General features: G+C 41.0%; 2 protein-coding genes across 3 annotated transcripts in view; one reads left to right on the top strand and one right to left on the bottom strand.

The window, feature by feature from the left end:
• Positions 1 to 10,843, bottom strand: part of Mtrex (Mtr4 exosome RNA helicase) — a 56,620-nt gene extending 45,777 nt beyond the window's left edge. Inside the window, exons 1-5 of the mRNA XM_021179787.2 lie at positions 10,643 to 10,843; positions 4,870 to 5,007; positions 3,460 to 3,526; positions 1,729 to 1,791; positions 708 to 820 (exon numbers count right to left, since the gene is read on the bottom strand). Of these exons, the coding sequence (XP_021035446.1) occupies positions 708 to 820; positions 1,729 to 1,791; positions 3,460 to 3,526; positions 4,870 to 5,007; positions 10,643 to 10,770 (509 nt within the window). The 5' untranslated portion in view covers positions 10,771 to 10,843. The remainder of the gene's footprint in view (positions 1 to 707; positions 821 to 1,728; positions 1,792 to 3,459; positions 3,527 to 4,869; positions 5,008 to 10,642) is intronic.
• A 42-nt stretch (positions 10,844 to 10,885) lies between these two features.
• Dhx29 (DExH-box helicase 29) overlaps positions 10,886 to 18,560 on the top strand; it is a 43,550-nt gene continuing 35,875 nt past the window's right edge. Inside the window, exons 1-5 of one of the 2 annotated variants that reach the window (XM_021180562.3) lie at positions 10,886 to 11,386; positions 13,046 to 13,119; positions 14,392 to 14,505; positions 16,120 to 16,249; positions 16,699 to 16,844. In XM_021180562.3, the coding sequence (XP_021036221.1) occupies positions 11,206 to 11,386; positions 13,046 to 13,119; positions 14,392 to 14,505; positions 16,120 to 16,249; positions 16,699 to 16,844 (645 nt within the window). In that variant the 5' untranslated portion in view covers positions 10,886 to 11,205. Of the gene's footprint in view, positions 11,387 to 13,045; positions 13,120 to 14,391; positions 14,506 to 14,570; positions 14,942 to 16,119; positions 16,250 to 16,698; positions 16,845 to 18,560 lie in introns of those variants that run through there. The other variant, XM_085830814.1, reaches the window with a different exon arrangement.

The raw sequence follows: 18,560 nt of genomic DNA, 5'->3' as shown, positions 1-18,560 counted from the left end.
AAGGAGACCAAAACCTGGATTTTGTCAGATCAACATAATAACAGACCCTACCCCTTCCAGCTAGATTAAGGGAAAAAAAAAAAAATCAAACATCAGCCTGATACAGAATCTTAATAATAAACAAAACCCAATGCACCTCAGAAATGAAAATGTGGTGTTTCTTAACAAAATTTCAATTCATCAACCCAACAATACTGGAAAACGGAATTTATCTCAGGATGATTCACTGGATACCCATCGAGACATTTCATCACTCTACAGGACAAGGCAAAATCCATATCCAAACCAAACAAAGGAAACCCACATCATTTCAACACATTTCAATCTTTTTAAGTAAAAAAAGACTGGAGTCTCTAAATGCGAGCAGACGTGAAGAATGAGAAAGAGACTAAGTGCAAACTAGGAACAGGGGTCATTCTTCATAGAAATACATTCATGAAAATTCGTAAGTAACACCATACTTAATAATAAAAAAGCCCATTATTTTCCCAAATAATGGGAACAAAGGAAGCTCTTGATTACATCTATTAAAACACTGTACTGAAAATCCTCAATATTTTAATGAAGGCAAGAGAAAAGAAACTAAAGGTTACCTAAAATAGATATGGACAAGCAAAACCATGCTTACCTGCAGAGTAAAGCAATGGTAACTTCCCATATACAATAACTAAGTGATCTGTCTGTCTCCTGAAAGGACCACTACTTACTCGGCACACACGGTCTTTCCTGCGGATGTGTGAGCAGATACTAGCACAGACTGGTTATTATCAACACACTGAATGGCTTCTCTTTGGAAAGCATCAAGAATGAATGGATATTCCTATAAAAGCAAATTAATAGACACATGAGAATGCTAAGCTACCTAAAGCACACTTAAAATGAAAAGAATGACTCTTTCCACAGCAGTCTAGGATTCCCTTATGATTCCACTCCCACTCAGTAGGGATAAGACACCTATAAAACAAGTTTATCCAACAACGGTACAGGCCTTAATCTGCTGTTTAACTTTGGCATTCTATTCTATTCGTAGTTACACTTAAGTCAGTAATGGAAGGAAGGAATCATTGTTGCAGGCTTTGTGCTACTGTACGACACATTTCCACATCTAAGTGTTCATAATCCCATGAAACAGGTGCATGGACAACGTCCTTTCCTAGATGGATCTCTGAGGCTCTGAAGAGTGAAATTCCCAGCATTACTTGGCAAAAGCAGAGAGAAAGACACTTCCTTAGACTGTGAACTCATGCTTGCTTCTCCAGGCTTCCTTTTATAGAGAAAGTTCTTTAAAGAAATAAGCCTTATTCTTTTAACCTTTAAAGACTTTTAAAAAATCTAATTAACAGTTTAAAGGAATAGGTGTACACATGTAATCCTGGTATGCAGGGCTCTTTGAGGCCCCTTTGGACCACTGGGAAGACACATCAGACAAAACAAACTGGGCTCTGGCTTCTTTAGAAGCTGCTGAGGGGTTAAACCATCAGCAAAGCACGCACACATGCAATGCTTTCTATGCAAAGGCTGACAAATTACAACTTTTGAGAAAGGTGATGAACAGTTTTAAAATCTTATCACACCATCATGGTTTTTAGCTTGGTTCGTCATGCGGCTCTCACTGTTATTTTATAGCAGATGTCTTCACAACATACAAATAAGTACATTTAAAAATCTCATTTGAAATGTTTTCTTTTTCAGACTCTCACAAAACGTCCCAAAGAGCAGAATACAGACCTTCGCTGCCTTCCCAACTCGAGGGTTAAGTGGTATATAGTCCTCATCTGCAGGAAGAGCGACCTGATGTCAAAATCCAAGGAGAAAACAAGAGAAGACCATTAAAAAAATTCCAGACTCCAAACCCATTGACGGTTTAGAGAATAAAAATGATCAACATGGTAGGTAGTCTCACAAGCTAGAAAATCAGCTGACTATGAGAACAAGCGAGAAAGTTAGTTACAACATTCAAAAAACCTCTTAGAGCTGGCCTAATAGCAATGTAACTAAACACATGCACCATTATGTTCCTGTAGAAACTGTTCATTAAAATCTAAGCTAGATCGATAACCTACCATGGCTGTCATCTTTCCCACACCTAATGTACATACAATAATGGTGCTCAAAAACCAGAAAACACACAAAATGGGAGAGCATCGATAAAACAAAAAAGTATATGAAATAAAGGGATACTCCCTGTTACCAGATTCCCAAGTATAAATATTAATATCAGAATGCTTGCTCCTAACTGTGTAAGAATCTAACCACTTGGCATATAAATAATCCACAAGGTGGCTTTAAGGGACACACAGAAATTAGGCAAAACATCTAAAGGTAAAACTTCAATAAAAAAAAAATAAATGGATGAGGTTAAAAGCCTTTACCAATATTAAGAATCAGTAAGGTCATTATGATCTCTGGATTGTAAGACAGAGCACTGGCCAGGGTCTAAAGTACTGAAAGTTACCCATCAACTGACCATTGTATCCCACACAGTACCATTTCTCAAAAAAGAGACTTTGGGCAGAAAAACAAACTTAAACTGGTAAGGCTCTAAATCCACACAAATGCCGTTTTTATTAATCTAGAATTTTTCTCCACTCACTTATCAGGGTGTTTGTTTGTTTGTTTCCAGACTCTTTGGGTTACCCTGGCTGTCCTGGAACTTGCTCTGTTGACTGGGCTGGCTTTGAATTCATAGAGGTGTGTCTGCCTCCGCCTCCCAAGTGCTAAGATTAAAGACATGCACCACCACCACCTGGCAAGAATACTTTTACTAGTTTATTTATTACCATAAGAAGGCACACGTGCCTCAGCACAGTGAGGTGTTCAGCTCTCCTCCTACCCTGGGTCCAGAGATTGAACTCAGGCTGCCTAGTTTGTATGCCACCTCTTTTATCCATTGGGTTATCTTTCAGGTCTAGCTTGATATAAAGTTTCATTGTAATGATAAAAGGTTTAGTAGAATAAAATGTATCATTGCAGTCTATCCTATGTGTATGCATTCTCACTTCTAAATGGATACCATAAGCCATCAGTGGTCATTATCTAGTAGCAATCTATTAGTCATGGACCGAGACATGAAACTGCAAAAACCGTACTAGTAACTATAAGAGTATGAGAATAAGTCTTCAACACTAACTTTGTGCTTATAATTTCTCTATTTCTAAGTATAATCTTTATAGTTATCCCATGAAGATAAATTTCATTGTTTTAAATTTACAAGTGAAATAGACAATGTTCAAAGAGGTTAGAAAATTTACTCAAGATCATAGTTCAGAGAAAGCTGGGCTGGCATCTGAACCCAAGGGCTCTCAACAGAGATACAGTTCTCTCACCACACTACACGCACCACGGAAATGACCTGATTCCAGGCCTTCAGTGCTAAACAGCCTGCTGCTCATCACATGAAGCAGTACAAAGACCACCAGCATTTATAATGCTAACCTATGTTGGGCTGCTTGTACTTACCTCATGTGTACAGCCTTCAACTGTTTCAACTGATTGTACCTTGACTCTGGGCATCAGGTCCGCCAAGCTAAAAAACGTTATTAAAATCACATGAATTATTTTCAATAATTAGATCATAAGCCTATCCACGCTGCTAAACAAAATGACACTGCCCAACTATAATACTGTAAATCCAAACTATTTTAGCTATTATAAATATTCAGAGAAGTCACGTGACTTAAATTAGCTGAAAATTCAAAACGCTAAGATCATCTTTTGTTATAAATATGTAACAGACTGGATACCATAGATTCAAACATCAGCTTAGCTCCACTATTTTGGATAAAAAATAAAAAAAACCTCTTCAAAGTACTGTCATTGCCGGGTGTGGTGGCGCACGCCTTTAATCCCTGCACTTGGGAGGCAGAGGCAGGTGGATTTCTGAGTTCGAGGCCAGCATGGTCTACAAAAGTGAGTTCCAGGACAGCCAGGGCTACACAGAGAAACCCTGTCTCGAAAAAAATGAAAAAACAAAAAAACAAAAAACAAAGTACTGTTACTATCTCAAAACACAAAGCTGATTTAAGGTATAAACTACATAAATTTAGATGTTGCTATAATTTACAATGCTATTCATCTGGTCCTATACTATGCAGAACTAGGCTCTCTGAACTCTGAGAGAACAAAACTATAAATAAACTATGTGTATTTCTATATTAGACTCATTATTTTTGTATTATATTCGTGATATTTACTTTAAGACAATAAATATATTTTTAGCAAAAATCCAAAAGTTCCAACAATAGGTAATAAGAATTTTAAAATTACAATTATTTTGCAACCTATTGCACTACTATGGGCAAATGGCACAATCTTAAGTTCTTCCGTTACACCTGCATCGCCATTTAATAGACAGACAGTTAGTAGCTAGAACAGCCTAAACCAGGTAAGGAAAGTCAAAATTGTAAGCAGCATTATCGCAGTGTCAACCAGGTCAACCCAAACGGATTGGTATCAGGAATAAAAGTTCCAGCTTTAAAAATTTGAGAAATATAAATATCAGAAAATCTTTATTCAGACACATCCATGGGTCTCCATTATCAAAAGTAGATTTTAGCATCACAGCCATGGTACTACTAGCAATGAAGTACTCATACATACTTATTACCACCACTGGATCAGGGTTACTCTTCATCATGTGTAAAGAAACAATACCTTTTCTCTCCTAAGAAAACAAGTCTTCAAATACTTTCCCCAAATTGGATTTTAAAATATCAAAAGATGACTCATTTATGTCTTCTAATTATCCATATTTAAACAGCTGTTCTATATTTTCATGCTTATAAAATTATAAAATAACACAATTTTTAAAATGTCACACATCATCAAATTAAGAGTAACTAACATTATGACTATAGAAATACCACCTACCTTAAATCTTCATTAATTGAGTCTTCTATTCTCGGCTTCTTGCCAAAAATAGGTTCATCAGTACCTTCGACATCTAGGTCTCTCTTGATTTTCCCGACGCTGGCTGGCTCTGATTGTAATTTGGTATCCAGTCGTTTACTGAAAAAAAGCAAACAGTTTATAAAAATTCCATCGTATCAGTTCCAGTTTTAGAATAATCCCACATTACTTAATATATTATATATACTTAGCAAAGTTATCTTTTAAATAAGTGACCTTCATAAATCAAAGCTGGCCGACCCTCAGAAAACTGTAACTTCATAACTAGCAAAGCTGACTGTTTTCCTTATAGATTTTGTATTTCCCTTGGATGTGTTGCTTTAGATTCTGAAATTCCTATTACAAGGAAAAAATTTTGTTAAGTTCACTGTTCCTTAAAACAGTAGAAATTTACATCAAGACTTTGTAAACCTTTACAGCCTTCCCTAACAGTGCAACACTACTAACTGGAAGAAAAAAACAACTGTATGGTTAGAGTTGGAGCCAGGCCTGGTGGAATGCAGAAATCACAGAAGGTTAAAGCAGAAGTTTGTAAATTCAAGGGCAACCTTGGGTGCACAGTGAGAACCTGTTTCAAAAAAGACAAAATGAAAGAAAGCAAAAGTTCCAAAGTAGGGACAGACACTACATGGTGCTTTATTTATAGCTTAACTATCTGTTACTAACTCAATCGAATTTATACCCACACTGAAAAAAGGCAACTCCAAGCAATTTTTTTTTTTTTTTTTTTTTTCGAGACAGGGTTTCTTTGTGTAGCCTTGCCTGTCCTGGAACTCACTTTGTAGACCAGGCTGGCCTTGAACTCAGAAATCCACCTGCCTCTGCCTCCCAAGTGCCCGGCAACTCCATGCAAATTTTAAATTTAGCTGCAAAGGCCAAAAATAAGCAAAATAGGGCTGGAGAGATGACTCAGCAGTTAGAGCAGCACAGGAAGCTCTTCCAAAGAACCCAGGTTCAATTCCCACCACCCACATGGCAGCTCACAACTGTAACTCTAGTCCCAAGGGATCCAGTGCCACCTTCCGGCTTCTGACAGACGGTACCATGCAGGTACACAGGGCACAGACATACATGGAAGCAAAACACCCATACACATAAAGTTTTACAAACTTGAATAAGATAAGCAGTGAGACATGGTCCCCCATAGATGCCTTTGATCTCAGGACTCACAGGCACATTTCTGTGAGTTTGAAGCCAGCCTGGTCTATATAGTGAGGTCTAGGCCAGCCAGGACTATGTAGAAACACTCTCATAAGGCAAAAAATAAATAGATGGACAGACAGCTTCTATAAAAGGAAATGAGAAATTTATCTCCTGCTATTGTTACAGGATATAAAGTTACTAAAATGTAAGCAAATAATTGAGTCCCACAGAAATTAAGAATTTAATTAAGCCGGGTGGTGGTGGTGCACGCCTTTAATCCCAGCACGTAGGAGGCAGGTCCAATTCTGAGTTCAAGGATTTCGGAGTTGGATGCCAGCCTGGTCTACAAAGTGAGTTCCAGGACAGCCAAGGCTACACAGAGAAACCCTGTCTTGAAAAAAGAAAAAAAGAAAAAAAAAGAATTTAATTAAAAGGTATTAAAAGAGAAAGATGGTAAGACAAATGCAGAAGACAGTTAAAAACCATTTAACTGAAAAGGTATATATGTAAACTACTAGAGGGCTACAACCTCTCTCTTTGTATCTGCTTATTTTGGGGCAGGGGCACATGCAAGAGGAGGTCAGGGGACAATCTTCTCAAGTCCCTTCCTACCTTCCTTCCACCATGTGACTTCCAAGGAATGGAACTCAGGACGTCAGGTTGGGCAGCAAGCACACCTGTGCCAACCTGAGCCAACTTGCCAGCCCCAAATATATTTTCTTTCATAAAAAAAAAAAAAAAAAGATGCATTTTGTGTGTGTGCTTTGCTTGAATATAAACATGTCTATCACATGCATGCCTAGCACCTAGGGAGGTTAGAATTGTTTATATGGTTAATGTTTACTTATACTAGGTATAAGCCAAAGTTTTAAAAATACTTTTATTAATTCACCTTGAAATGGCAGTGGGACTCCACATATTAACATAACTGCGTGTGCATGTACTCGTGCATCCATCCGTGCACATGCATGTGCGCCTGTAGAAACTAGCCGTCACAGCCTTTGTTTTCCTCAAATCACCTTCCACCTGCTTTTGTCAAGCCTGAGCCTCTGACTGAAACTGAACGTGAGTCAGTTCCTCTGGCACAAAGCAAGCCATAGGATCATAGGATCACAGGCGTGCACTGTTCTCTACATGGAGCTTTCTACATCAGAGCTTTCTACATGGGCCCTAAGGCTATGAACTCAGCTCCTCGTGGTCAGTAATCTTCCAAGTGAGCCTCTATTTTTCATTTTCTTGAGACAGCTCCCACACTGTAGCCTCAGACTCAGGGCAATCTTCCTGTCTCACACCTCAAGTGCAGGGATTACAGGCAGGAAACGTTCCTCTTACGGAAAAACTATTACATGTCAAATAAGACTACTATGTAATTGTGAAGAAAACATGACATTTATAATTGAAGCTGCTTAAAATCCTGTATTAATTACATCAGTAGTGTATAAATTTTATTTTTTCAGAGAAAGACTCTCCAAGCAATTGTAGTGAAAGACCTAAAAGCAATGGAATCAATAGCAGTGAAGACCTTAAGCACTAAATAACATGTGCCACCGTGAGAAACTAGAGCCTGTTTAGAGACGTAGCTTATTCCAGCTCTATGGTAGTGAATAGAGACAACTTTATACTAGAGAGCATATGAGGTGCAGAGACTGACTGATGAGGTAGTTCTCCATAAAAATTTGCAGGGGTGGGGGTGGGGGTGGGGATAGTCCAGCCCTTAAAAGCACTTGTTGCTCTTGCAGAGGACCCAGGCTTGATTCCTAGCACCCACATGGTGGCTCATAATCACTGGTAACTACAGTTCCAGGGGATACAACAGGGACATACATGGTATACATACATGCATGCATGCAGATAAAACATTCGTAAAATCATTCATAAGTAAATCTTATGAATGAATAATAAATTCACAAGACCTTGCTTGCAGAGCTCTCACGGCTTATGACTGGAAGCTCAAAGCAGAGTGAGAGAAGCAAGGCTCAGCCAAGAGTGCTTGCCACACAAGCCGGAGAACCAGACTCTGATAACCCCTTTCCAATGTAAAAGTGATTAAAATAAAAAACCCCAGATGTGGTGATTTGCATCTGCAATCCCAGCACTCCTACGGTGAAGACTCAAGACGGAGACTAAACAACTGATACAGTGCTGCAGCTGACACTCAAAGATCTGCCACAAAACAAGACGGAATGTAAAGCTGTCTCCTGACCTCCTCAGGGACACTAAGGCAAGATGTGCCCACTTCACACGCAAACACACAGACACTCACACACACACTTAAAAGTAGACACAATATGATCATGAAAAGGTAAAAACAGGGCTGGTGAGATGGCTCAGTGGGTAAGAGCACCCGACTGCTCTTCCGAAGGTCCAGAGTTCAAATCCCAGCAACCACATGGTGGCTCACAACCATCTGTAATGAGACCTGACTCCCTCTTCTGGTGTGTCTGAAGACAGCTACAGTGTACTTACATATAATAAATAAATAAATAAATCTTTAAAAAAAAAAAGGTAAAAACATAAATATGACACATAATATAATATGAACACAATTCTCAGCAATAAAAGGAAAACTGTTGCTACATGTTATAAGAATAAACAGTGAATGAAGACACTGAGGAAAAAAGAGGCCAAAAAAAACCCCAAACCCATATATGGTACTCAGATGGAATTTAAATGCTGAATTTAAGCACATTCTAGAAAATGGAAACTGCTCCAAGACACGGAGGAAGCAGATAGCCTGGGATGACACTACAAAGGAACCTCAGAGTTGTGTGTGCACTGACTGTGCTGTGGTTTAGAGTGCTTCATTTACCCAATGAGAGACACTGGGCAGGAGGAGGGAGGGGAAGGAGGTGTACACAACTCGGCTCCTAACCTTGGGAAGCAGCCAGGTGTGGCAGTGCACACCTTTAATTCCAAGCATGTCTCTGAGGACAAGGCCAATAATGGTTACATAGCAAGACCCTGTCTCAAAACAAACTGACAAGCAAACGTTAAACTTGCCTTTTCTTTTCTTTTTTTTTTTTTTTAAGATTTATTTATTATATGTAAGTACACTGTAGCTGTCTTCAGACACTCCAGAAGTGAGCCACCATGTGGTTGCTGGGATTTGAACTCTGGACCTTCAGAAGAGCGGTCGGGTGCTCTTACCCACTGAGCCATCTCACCAGCCCCCAAACTTGCCTTTTCTTTATGAACTGTATTTCAAGGTGAAAATGGACCACCCACGAAAGCTCTAGTGTGCTTTTTGTTGCTGTAATAAAAACACTGACCACAAGCAACTCGGACAGGAAAGGTCTTAATTCAGCCGATGTGTTTACAATCCATCACTCAGAAAAGCGAAAACGGGAACTCAGAGGCAGAGACTGAAGCAGAGACCACAGAAATGCTGCTCATGGGTTTCTGTAGCTCCATCACCCAGTGCAGGCTCACCTGCCCAGGAAGGTACACACCATAGCGCACTGGGCTGCCCTCCCACATAAATCAGCAATTAAGGAAATGCTCCAAAGACTTGTCCACAGGTCAGTGTGGTGAAGGAAATTCCTCAAGTTGAGAACTGAAGGTAACTGACAATAAGAAGGAAATTCTGTGTCTTCTTTGTGTGGCGCCTACACTTGAGCATACAGGGGAGGCCAGAGGACTTCCAGCATCCTACATTACTCTCCTGAGACAGCGTTTCTCACTTATACAACCAAGAGGCTAAGTTAGCAGCCAGCCAGGCCCAACAAATTTTGTCTCTGTGCCCCACTGTGCTGGAGTTACAGTGCTCACACTTTTTATGTGGGTACTAGGGATTCGAAACTAGGTCCTCATTCTCGAACAGAAAGCTGTCTTTTACACTGGCCATGTCCTCAGCCCTAGAGCAATGAATTTATTTATTTATTTACTTATGGCTGGATTCCAGGTAAAAAGCAGAAAGACATAGCTTTTTTTTTTTTTTTAAACCAGTACTTTGCAACTACTCATGTAGTAACAGACCGAAGCAATCATCAAGTGTAAAACGCTAGTGGGAGAGAAAACTAGTTTGACCGAGTGTCATTGGGGCACTCTGGGAATTCCAACCCTAAGGACCTGAAATAAGAGGATCTCGAGTTCGAGGACTGCCCAACTTACATAGCGAGATCCTGAATCTGACTTTATTATTATTAATAATAATTTATTTATTTATTTTAGGGAAAACCAAAACTTGGAGATTAAATCTCTTCCTTCTGTAGCGATTTGCCTTCGCGGTTTAAGAACCCCCTACATTGGCTCATCTAGTGCCTCGCTGCTTTAAGACTAAGTGAGAGGTTTTGCGGATGACAAGTCCCGCCTCGCATGTAAAACCGTACCTGGCCTGCTAAGCTGGGGTTGCAGCGAAAGCATGGCCTAAAGAAGTCACGCTGCGGGCGGACAGGCACGAACACCAAGACCGCCCTCCCGCAAAATCAACCTCTCCTCTCTCCCCAACGGGTTTTTTTTTTTCCCCCTCAATCTCCTTGGCCTCTTGACTCCATTCAAACACTTTCTGTGCTCCTCGTCTGAGTCGTGTTTCCTTTATCGGCACCAAAAACAAGAAGAAGGAGAAGAAAAAGAGCTCAGAGGTCTTCCTTACCCGGCCTTGTCTGCAGACCCTGGTGGCCCCTTCCACTTCTCTTTCTCTTTGTCTTTCTTGGCTCCTGCTGCAGTGGTCGAATCATCCTCGAAAACGCTGAAAAGCTCATCCCCGAAAGCGTCCGCCATCTTTCGGAACTCTGAGACCGAATCTCCCTCCTACCCAAGAGGCCCCGCGACCGTACCCTACAGTGACGTCGAATGGGGGAACTCGACGGTGGCCCGCAGGAGTCAAAAGTGAGCGAGCCTTGAGCCCGGCGTGACTTTTCTCCCTTCTAGCCTGGGTCCTGCCCCTTTTCTCTTCCAACCACTGCGAGTCCGGCAGTTCAATGACTAAAAACTTAGCGACCATTGGCGCACGACAGCAGCGATGCCGCTCGCTCCCGGGAGCCGAGAGGCGGAGTCTGAGGACACGGGCCAATTGAGCCGGAGCCCGGGCCGCGGAGCCCGGATGGAGGAGGCTGGGTGGAGGCGTGGGAGCCGGCAGACGTGAAGAGCTCTCGGGTTTCTGCTGTGCCGCAGCGGGGATCTGGATCTGGAAGACTACTCTCCTGCAGCGGAAACATGGGCGGCAAAAATAAGAAACACAAGGCGCCGGGAGCTGCGGCGATGCGGGCCGCCGTGTCTGCTTCCAGAGCCAGAAGTGCAGAGGCCGGAGCTGTTGGGGAAGCCCAGAGCAAGAAGCCGGTGGCCAGGCCGGCGCCCGCCGTCCCCACCGGCGCCCGGGAGCCCCGAGTGAAGCAAGGTAAGCCCTGACCCAGTGCCCAGTCTTCTGCCTTCAGACCCTGCTTCTTGTCGGTGCTGATGAGATCCAAACTTAGACATCTTCCACACCTGAGCAGTGGGTGGGGTGGCCTTGTAGATCGGTTTAAGGGCCTTTGGCCATTAAAGTTACAAAAGTAACTCTGTTACAGCATGGCTTCGCCTTTCTAACTCACTCTTTTTTTTTTCTTCTTTTTTCTTTCTTTTCTTTTTTTTTTTTTTTTTTTTCCTTTCTCTTTCTAAGAACGGAGTCCTGGCATCTGCTGTTGTTCAGCAGGAATCCACTCTGAGCTGTCAGAACAGCTACTCCGCTAGTTAAGAGAGTTGTTAAGGGAAGTGCTTCTGGCTTGATGCAGCTCCATGTCCTGTCAGATCTTAATGTCTTCTTCAGCATCTATCTACATAGATATCCTTGTATGTTCCAGAAAAGTCAGTGTTTCCTAAGAATAACCACACTTTACACATTGGACACTGGATTGATTTACAGTAAAATTCTATGCTTGTCAAAGCCTTGCATTTTTTTTTGCTTACCCTGCAGATTGATAACTTGAAGGTGATTAGTTCCAGCCTCTCTTTCAGCTAGTTTCAAAAACATCAAGATTATATGTTGTTTTGTTCTGTTTGATCTGTTTGCTTGCAGTAATTTTTTTCTATAACAAAAAACTTGAAAGCATATGTGCTTATTGATACATAAATACCAAGCATCTGACTGGTGATAATAAGACCGAAAAAAAATGGAAACCTCGCCTCCAGAGCAGCTTAGGAATCTAATTTACTAATCACACAAACAGCCGTGCTTTATAGTTGTTAAGCTTCAGAGAAAGAGAGCGCATGAGTGCTTAGCAGGGTGTTTTGTTTCATTTTTCCCCCAATAGTGAGGAATCATGAAAACTGACAGTTGAGCTGAAATCAGAAGCTGTCGAGAAGTTAATCGTGTAAAGCATGGTAGGAATAACATTCCAAAGATCTTGAGTTAAGAAAGAGCTTGGAGGGGGCTGGAGAGATGGCTCAGTGGTTAAGAGCACTGGCTGCTCTTCCAGAGGTCCTGAGTTCAATTCCCAGCAACCACATGGTGGCTCACAACCATCTGTAATGAGACCAGATGCCAGATGCCATCTTCTGTGGTGTGTCTGAAGACAGCTACAGTGACAGCTACAGCGTACTCATATTTAAAAAAAAAAAAAAAAAAAAGAGCTTGGAGCATTGTGTGTGTGTGTGTGTGTGTGTGTGTGTGTGTGTGGTGGGGGGATTTATGAGAAAATAAGCTAGTGGCATGGCGCACTTACTCCTAGAAAGTAATGCTCTGTAAATGGCAAATTATTAGACTTGTAGTTTCAGATATGACACATTTCTTCCTGAGTGTTCTACAGCTGTCTCGCTGTAGACCAAGATCTTTTTCTTTTCCTACTGACTTCTCACTGAAGTCTTTCAAGTTCCTGACAGTCATTTGTTGTAGTATTTGTCTTCCCTTTCCTCTGGCCCTAAGATGTTAACTTTGAGATCTTAAATTCTTTGGTAAAGTTAAGGGGAAAGAATTAAATTAAAGTCAGAGATTTATTATTTAGCAACCTTTTAAGAAAAATTAAGATGGTACAATGAATACTAATCATTAAATTTCCCATTTGTTGTCTATTCTATACAGGTCCAAAAATTTACAGTTTTAATTCTGCAAATGATTCTGGTGGCTCTGCAAATCTGGACAAATCTATTTTGAAAGTGAGTAAGCAAAGTTTTTGCTTCGTTTCAGGAAATATTCTCATTCGAGTAAAACACAGAGGCTTCTCAGCGGCTAAGAGCGTTGCTGCTCTTGCAGAGGACCCAGGGTGTCTTTCTAACTCTTACATGAAGCAGCTCACAACTGCCTGTGACTCCAGTGTCAGCGGTCGGTCCCGTGCCTTCTGCTGGTCTCTGCAAGTACCCAGATGTATGTGACAGACACCACACACACACACACACACACACACACACACACACACACTCACACTCACACTCACATACACACACACACACAGACAAGTACCCAGATGTATGTGACAGACACCACACACACACACACTCACATACACACACACACACACACACACACACACAGATGAATAAGTGAATAAATCTCAATTAAAGTTATGTCTTAGAGTAAAAAGAAAATTATAGGGTATTTAATTTTTTTTTAGAGATAATACCCCAGCTACTAAATAGATATAAGTCAAAGGCATGTTGAGAACTTCTAAGAGGTTGAAAACAGTCTGGATAAAGCTTCCTTTGGTCCCAGTGATGTCCTCCATAATTTACAGTTCAATTTCTTGGTGCTACTATTACCTTTCTGTGCTTCCTGAGAGCACTGTCACCGAATTATAGCTTCCTGTGTATCCATCCTCCAACTCAGCTAAACTCCTCCAGTGTGTTTGTGGTTTGCTCAACACCAGTTAGTTAAGTAACAAAGGGGAAGGGTTGTTTTATCAGTAACACACTTGTGTACTTTTCAGTTAAAAATAGCTAAACAATAGAGAATAAATGGCTAGTTGAAAAAAATAGGAAACTAAGTGAGACCCAAAAGAGCTTGTGACCTGTGTCACTCGGTAGATGGTTGTGACTTTACCCTGGCGTGTCCTTTGTTAGTGTAGTATCCAGGCTGTGAGGCTGTTTGCTTAGGCTGCTTTCCCTGAGGCAGATCTGAACCTAAGGATCTTAACTGGACAAGGCAGGGCCTGGTACTCTCTACCCTGGCTACACAAGAGTGATCTCAGACATGGGCCCCGGGAGGCTTTTTAAAGATGGGTTTGTTCCCTTGCTTTATGTGCTGTTGTTTCCATGTCCCATCTACGCATGCCGTAGCAACGTGGCCAAATGCACAGTAATCCGGAAAAAGCCATAACCGTATCTCCTTTTAGTAAAAACCTGGGATTGGCTGGGAGGAATATAAAAAACTGTATGATTTGCACATTGGTTTTCTATAATTTAGCTTCTAATAAACTTTCTCGACCTCAACAGGTGGTGATTAACAATAAACTAGAGCAAAGAATTATCGGAGTGATCAATGAGCATAAGAAGCAGAACAGCTACAGGGGAGCGATTTCTGGAAGACTGTCGGCTAAGAAGTTACAGGTTTTTCTCACCACCACCTTTCATCCCGGGGCCGGGTCCCTGTGCCCAGTGCTGCAATACCCGCTTCACTGGGCTATTGTCCCTGCCGTCCGGTGGTGGGCACTAGATCTAGGATCTTGTGCATTTATTGGGGACAATTTAGAGGCAGCTGTAAATGTGGGATAAAAGTGAACTCTTTAAACCTTCTATTAGGATCCCATGTAGATGGTTTCTAACTGCAAGCACAAGGAGAGAATTGATCATGCGCACACACTGACATAAGGCATCCACTGTCAGCTATACTCCTGAGCTACGTCACTGACTGCCTGTTTGTTACACTCTGCCCTGCATTCTGCTTACATGCTCTGATGCGATAATCCCACAAGATAAATGCAATTGATCTTTTCAACTGAAAGACTTGAGACTTGGAAAAATGGTAGATTAAAGTATAAAGTTAGTAAGTATCAAAATAAGCAGAATCTGGATTTGAAACCAGTTCTGCTCAGCTTTTTAAATATCATGCTATAGAAGTACATTTAAATGTTTTATACAGAGAGATGTTCGCTAAAACATTAAAGAAGAAAATTCTAAACATTCACATATAGAAAAATGTGTACTTAAATTATGATATATCTACCCAAAGATATACTGTATAACTATTAAAAGTGTACACAGACACACACACACACATATATATGTGCATATGTGTGTGTGTGATATGTATGTATGTATGTGTGTGTGTGTGTGTGTGTGATATGTATTATATATGTGTGTGTGTGTTTGTGTGTGTATATATATATACATATATATATATATGTATATATATATATGTATGTATATATATATACACACACAAACACACACACACACATATTGGGGGGATGGGGTCAAGATAGGGTTCCTCTGTTTTAGCCTTGGCTGTCCTGGAACTCAGTCTATAGACCTGACCTCTAATTTGCAGAGATCCACCTGTGCTGGGGTAAGAGGCAGGTATGCCACCACTGCCTGGTAACTATTAAAATTATTAAGGAAAAGTTCATTTCTACTAAGTAGACATACATCAAACATGTTGAGATTTTGTGAGATATTAAAGACTGAAAAATAAATAAATAAATTAATTAATTAAATTTAAAAAAAGAACAAAAACAAAAAAGAAACCTCTTTAAGCCAGGCGGTGGTGGCGCACGCCTTTAATCCCAGCACTGGGGAGGCAGAGGCAGGCGGATCACTGAGTTTGACGCCAACCGTGTCTACTTAGCAAGTTCCAGGATAACCAGGGCTACACAATACAGAGATCCTGTCTCCAAAAAAAAAAAAAAAATTAGGAAAAAATAAATGTATGGCTCCCAAAATCTTTATATAATGAGCACATTTAAATTTTAACTACAAGGTGGGTTTCCCCCACTTTCCCAGCCTTCTCTTTCTCGTTCTTTCTCTTTCTCCCTCATTTTGGGGGTACTAGGGATTGAGCCCAGAGTCTTTAGCAGGTTACAAAAAATACTCCCCAGCACCCCACAAAAAATGTTTTTGAAATTATACTGTTCCCATCTCTGATTTAAAATGAATGAGAAAATGAGATTAGGAGTTTGCAAAAGGATGAGATTAGCCAACGTAACTTCTGTTTCTCTCTGGTAGGATTTATACATGGCTTTACAAGCATTTTCCTTTAAGACTAAGGATATTGAAGATGCCATGACCAATACACTCTTGCATGGAGGTGACCTTCATTCTGCCTTGGATTGGCTCTGCTTAAATCTTTCCGATGGTAAACAGTGTTGTCATTAATTACTTCCCTTTTTAAGGCAGGCTCTGTCTCCTGGATTTTTGGTTAAAAATTATGACTGCCTTTGCATAAATAGTAACTCCGCAGAAGGCAGTGGTTGCAAACCTTGATAAGGATCTAAAGCTCAGAAAGCTTTTGTAATGTATGGTAGATGCCACTACAAAGCCAAGTGAGATAAGTTAATAGCTTTTTAAAGAAAATGTAGACGCTTAACTAGTGAGGTAAAATAAGTAGCAACCAGAAGTGGGCTAGCTGTCATCTGATGAGGGCACAAACTTGTAGTCTGATGTGTAAAATCTGATTTCTCTTAGAAGATAAGGGTTGAATGGAGTTAGATGCTCTAGATCCTGGCAGGCCTTATGGATATGCTTAAGTGTTTGTGTAGTTGATATAACATATGCATATTTATCTTCAACACATTTTGTTTTAAGATGCACTTCCTGAAGGATTCAGTCAAGAATTTGAAGAGCAGCAACCTAAAAGTAGGCCAAAATTCCAGTCTGTACAAATACAGGCTACTCTTTCACCTCCACAGCAGACGAAAACCAAAAGACAGGAGGAAGACCCTAAAATGAAGGTAATTTAAAAAAATGAATCTTTGAGCAGTTGGAGAGATGACTCAGTGGTTAAGAAGACTTGCAGTGTTTTCGAGGACCTGAGTTCTGTGCCCAGCATCTATGTCAGGTAGTTCACAACTATGCAACTCCAGCACCAGAGAATCCGATAGCCTCTTCTGGTATCCGCAGGCACCGACACACAGGTGTGGCATATGCTCACATGCGTGTGTACGCACGTACACACACACACACACAAACATTAAAAAAAAATTAGGCTGGGATTGGTAACAAATGACCTATAATTCTCTCATTCGTAAGGGAAGGGAAGGAGGATCCCTAGGTAAGGCTAGCTTGGCTACTGAGACCCTGTCTCATCAAAGAGAGAGAGAGAGAGAGAAAGAGAGAGAGAGAGAGAGAGAGAGAGAGCGAGTCTTAGTTAGGGTTTTTATTGCCGTGAAGAGACACTGTGACCACACAAAGCTCCATCATTGTCATGGCGGGAAACATGGCAGCATGCAGGGAGACATGGTACTAGATAAGAAGCAGAGAGTTCTACATCTGGATTTGTAGGCAGCAGGAAGAGAGAGAGAGAGAGAGACACTGGACCTGCCTTGAGCTTCTGAAACCTCAAAGCCCACCTCCAGTGACACACTGCCTCCAGCCAAGTCACAAGTAACTCCAACAAGGCCGTACTTCCTAATAGTGAGTGAGCGTGCAACTGTAGGAACCTATGGGGGCCATTTTCCCTTCAAACCAACACAGAAAGAAGCAAGAAAGAAAAAAAGAAAGACAGAAGAGAACGCGAACTTAAAAAATCAGCATAAGGCACATGTAGTTCATAAGAATGTAAATATTAGGGTTAAATAGCATTTTTCCTTAAAATAACTGAATGGGTTTCCAGTCTATTCTGTCACTGTCTCCTTTTATATTGTTACAAATGACCCCAATAGGTTAGTGACTTCAGTCGGGTTCCTTGTTTTTCATACCTCTGTAGTCTGGACTAGGGTCAGCTGAAAGTTTATCTGTTCTAGGAGGAGTGTGTCAGGGCATTCAAGATAGCCCCTTTCCTGTGTGGCTAATGCTTCTTCCAGAGACTGGCCAGTTTTCTATGTCGTGGGTGGCTTTGCTCTTTCCACGTGGTTGGCTTGGTTTGTGCTCCCTTTGTGATTGGCTTAGGTTTGCTCACATGTGGTGGTCTCAGAGGGGTTCTACATCTGGCTCCCTGGAGCAAGTGAAATTGTCCTTGTAAGGGATTGGATCCAGGACCCCCAGGGGTACCAAAACCTTCAGGTACTAAGGCACATACACAAGCACGTTAACAAGCTAGCGAGGTATTTGACATATCACCTCTGTATTTCCTCTCATCTAGCTCATTTATAATTCTGAGAATAATGTGAATGCTACATGTTATACTGTATTGTTTGGAAATTAATAGCAAGAAAAAAGTCTCACTTTTAATACTGATACAACTTTATCCCAAATATTCAGTATCTGAGAATGGTTGAGTCCACAGATGCAGGTTGTGCGTGTATGGAAGTCCAGCTATTTCTCAAGGTTAATGTGCCTGTATGTACACATTCTTAGTAAGTTCCTGCTGTAATCATGCTCAATAGTGTCGTATTGGTTGAAGGAAGTCACATGGGCAAGCCCGAGGTCTTTGTGTAAGAGAGTTACAGGAGGACATAAACACTGGGACCCTGGGATGTGTAATTCATTAGGGCATTTCTCTTAAGAAT

This window comes from Mus caroli, unplaced genomic scaffold, assembly GCF_978045245.1.
Source record: "Mus caroli unplaced genomic scaffold, Mus_caroli_1 scaffold_15, whole genome shotgun sequence".
NCBI classification, from domain to species: Eukaryota; Metazoa; Chordata; class Mammalia; order Rodentia; family Muridae; genus Mus; species Mus caroli.
The sequence above is the reverse complement of the archived record's forward strand: the minus strand, read 5'-3'. Positions and strand labels throughout refer to the sequence as shown.